Raw genomic sequence first — 3156 nt, forward strand, 5'->3', positions numbered from 1 at the left:
ACAAAGTTTATAAGAAGATGATGAAAAGCATCTATTATACTCAGAAGTAATAGATGAAATACTATAATTAAAAACATCTTTTAATGAAGTTCTTGATAGAGAATTAAGTACTACTTTCAGCAAAGAATATCAAGACAATGAGACTGTATAAGAAGCTCAGTGAGTGATGACTAGAATCTTTTCTGATAATAAGAGTGATGAGTAAGCAGACATATGAGTTAAAATTACTTACAGAATTGAAATCAATTCATTCTATTTTTCACATTTTTTATTTAAAGCTCTATAAGCAATGTTCTGAGACAGAGTCATCTTGACTGAATGATATTGAGATTAAGAGTGATACTGAATATCTTATGAAGAAAATATTGAATAAGTGAATATATTACAGCAAGCTTCAATATCTTGTTAAATGAGAAGATTATTCATTATTAGAGAATTTATGAAAACTGCTTGAGTATTTGAAAAATACTGAGAAAGAGATTGTAAGCTATGAGACAGCTAGTAAAGACTGCTCTATTATACATCAGAGACATTGAGTAAGAAATACTGCTTAAAGACTTCTTATTTTTCTTAAAGGATTTTTTAGAGATAATCTTGTGATGATAAGTCAGTATCTTGTAGACTCTGTAGCACTCTTCTTCTATTTTCTCTCAAAGGATTTTTTAGAAGTTTAATGAGACTATACAAGTGTAAAATTCCTGAAGCAGTTAATAAGAAAAAGAAAGAAATATTTAAAATCAATAAAAAGATTAATATTAATTAACTCACAGACTGCTGCTAATTTAATGAGGCTGCAGCCTACTGAAAAAGTAAAAAGAGAGAATCTCAGAGTCTACTCATTAATAATCACACTCTTATCAAACTTATTCTTCATTATTGAAGTCTCTGATATCAGTATCTTTGTCTGATGAGAAGTTAGTACTGCAGTATCACAGAAGAGCAGAAGAAATGTATGAAATGATAACTTATTAACTTATAAAACATCTCAGTCATCTACTTCAATTGAAGTGAGATTCTCTTTAATCAGTGATTAATCTCTGCAGTACTTTCAATGATGATATCAGCTGACTTCTTCTTAAAGTCAGTCATTCTGAGGTGTTTTTTCATCTCAGAGATTCACACTTTTTGTCTTCTTTTACAGATAAGCAAGAGAGATCTTCTCAGTCTTGATAAAATTTATCAATACTTGAAGTTCTGAGACTCTTACTCTGTACTGCTTAAGTATCTAGACTTCTTATCAGAGCTGATACAACATCTTCCTGTGAGAGAATACTTACAGAGAGATAGAAGTCATTGTTGTGAATACAATGAAAATAATGAGAGTGAAAGAAGAAGCAGATGTATAAGATCTCTCTCTTCTTCAGCTGCTTAGCACAGTGTAGATAAGTAGTAATACTGGTCAGAGACTGCACTGAAGCCTTCTCACAGAGAGAAGATAAAGAAACTGTAAGACTCTGTGAACCTAACTCAGCAGCATTCTAAGCAGGGCTTGAGTGTGCAGAAGAGGAACTACAGATTGAGCTTCTCAGAGTCACTGTCTCTGAAATCAAGCTCTTTCTGAGTTCCTCTTCAAATGATCACACAGGGTCATACATCACTGTATTAGTGAACAGAGGGGGCGGTGTTGCAACAGCAATGAGAGAGGCAGAAGACAGATCAGACATAGATGAATCAATCAGCAGAAGAATTGACACCTCACTGCAAGGCACAGCAACTATCACTGCAGCTGTAAAAGAAGCAGAAGAAGGAGAAGAAGAAGGTGTAATAATGAGAGCAGTGCTCCCGCGGCTCATTGACACCATCATCTCTGCCTTCAACCTGGCTTTCTTGACAGTCATGGAGACCATCGCTGCATCATGAAGACATTTGTTATTCACTAGAAAATGTCAGAATAAGCCTCTTATTGTCTCTCAAGAATGATGCTCTCATACACTCACTATTGCAGATGAGAGGAGGGGAAGAAAAATGTGTCACAGAGAGAGAGAATCTTTTTAAAAAATCCTATCACTACTGTTAGCTTTGTCTCTAAAACACACCACTTTTGCAGGGAATTTTATATATAGAATGAAATATGATGAGAGATCTGCAAGTCACTTATTAACTACATTTTTCCATATTTCAAATCAATATATAAGGAACTCACTTATCACATGTTTAGTTTGAATGAAGATGAGAAAAGAAAGATCTACACAGTCAGCAGAAAAACTCATCTATTTCTTTGTATTATACACAGTATATACACTGTCAATCAGTTGACAACTGTTGCTATATAACAAAGATAATTTCTAATTCAGTAATCTTGAGAGCATAGAGACTATATTCTTAAAGAAGAGGGTATTGTCACACTTCTGACTGTGTCAAGGCCCTGTTGCAGTTTCACATGACTCATTACTTTCATGTGAATGATTTCATTCATTCTGCAGGCTATTCAAACCAGTTTTCAATCACTCTATAACATCATTCAGATATATCATAGAAAGATCTGATTGATAAATATGAGAATCTCACTTCTATATGAGATCAGCAGATTACTTTTCCTTAGCAGTGAGACACTGCTGAGGTATCACTTCAGCTAGTCTTACTCATGAAATGAGAGAAGGTATTCACTCATTGTCTATATAGAATAACTAGATACTGACTCCTTATAAAAGAAGTCAGCAATTTATTTTTCTTCTACTGAAATATATACAAGAGTTACTGCATGCCTCATACAATCTTCTTAGTATACTAAGTATCATATCTGTGATATTCTTGTAATAACTCTGTAGCCTACAAGCTCACTATTCAAGCAAGATAGTCAAGCTCACTTATACAGCTTCTCAAACAACTATCTCTACATGTCACTGCTGACTAGTCATCACTTCGGTTCCGCCACGTTACAGAACTATATATAAGAATTGATATCTCAGAATGTTCAATCAATGATAATAACACTCTATAATTCTGCAAACAACACTGAATCTCTTACTTCAAACTTTTACATATCTGAATAATGTCAGAGATACATAATTCACATATAACTGATTATTCAGACTATAAACAACTGTATAGAATGATCTCTCAAGAGTTCTACTGATCTGAGATATTAAGCAGTATTAGATACTTTGTCTGAAACTGTAATTACTGTTCTTTCATTATCTTATAAAAGAACTGTAG

General features: G+C 33.4%; 1 protein-coding gene across 1 annotated transcript; it reads left to right on the forward strand.

Annotated features, from left to right (window-relative positions):
- Nucleotides 1-1635: 1635 nt before the first annotated feature.
- BDCG_17078 (uncharacterized protein) lies at nt 1636-1860 on the forward strand (the record flags this gene model as incomplete). The annotated part of the gene is made up of 1 exon (XM_045426241.1): nt 1636-1860. One exon carries the CDS (start codon nt 1636-1638, stop codon nt 1858-1860), a length of 225 nt encoding a protein of 74 aa, XP_045281153.1.
- Nucleotides 1861-3156: the final 1296 nt, after the last annotated feature.

This window comes from Blastomyces dermatitidis (assembly GCF_000003525.1).
Source record: "Blastomyces dermatitidis ER-3 genomic scaffold supercont1.5, whole genome shotgun sequence".
NCBI lineage: Eukaryota > Fungi > Ascomycota > Eurotiomycetes > Onygenales > Ajellomycetaceae > Blastomyces > Blastomyces dermatitidis.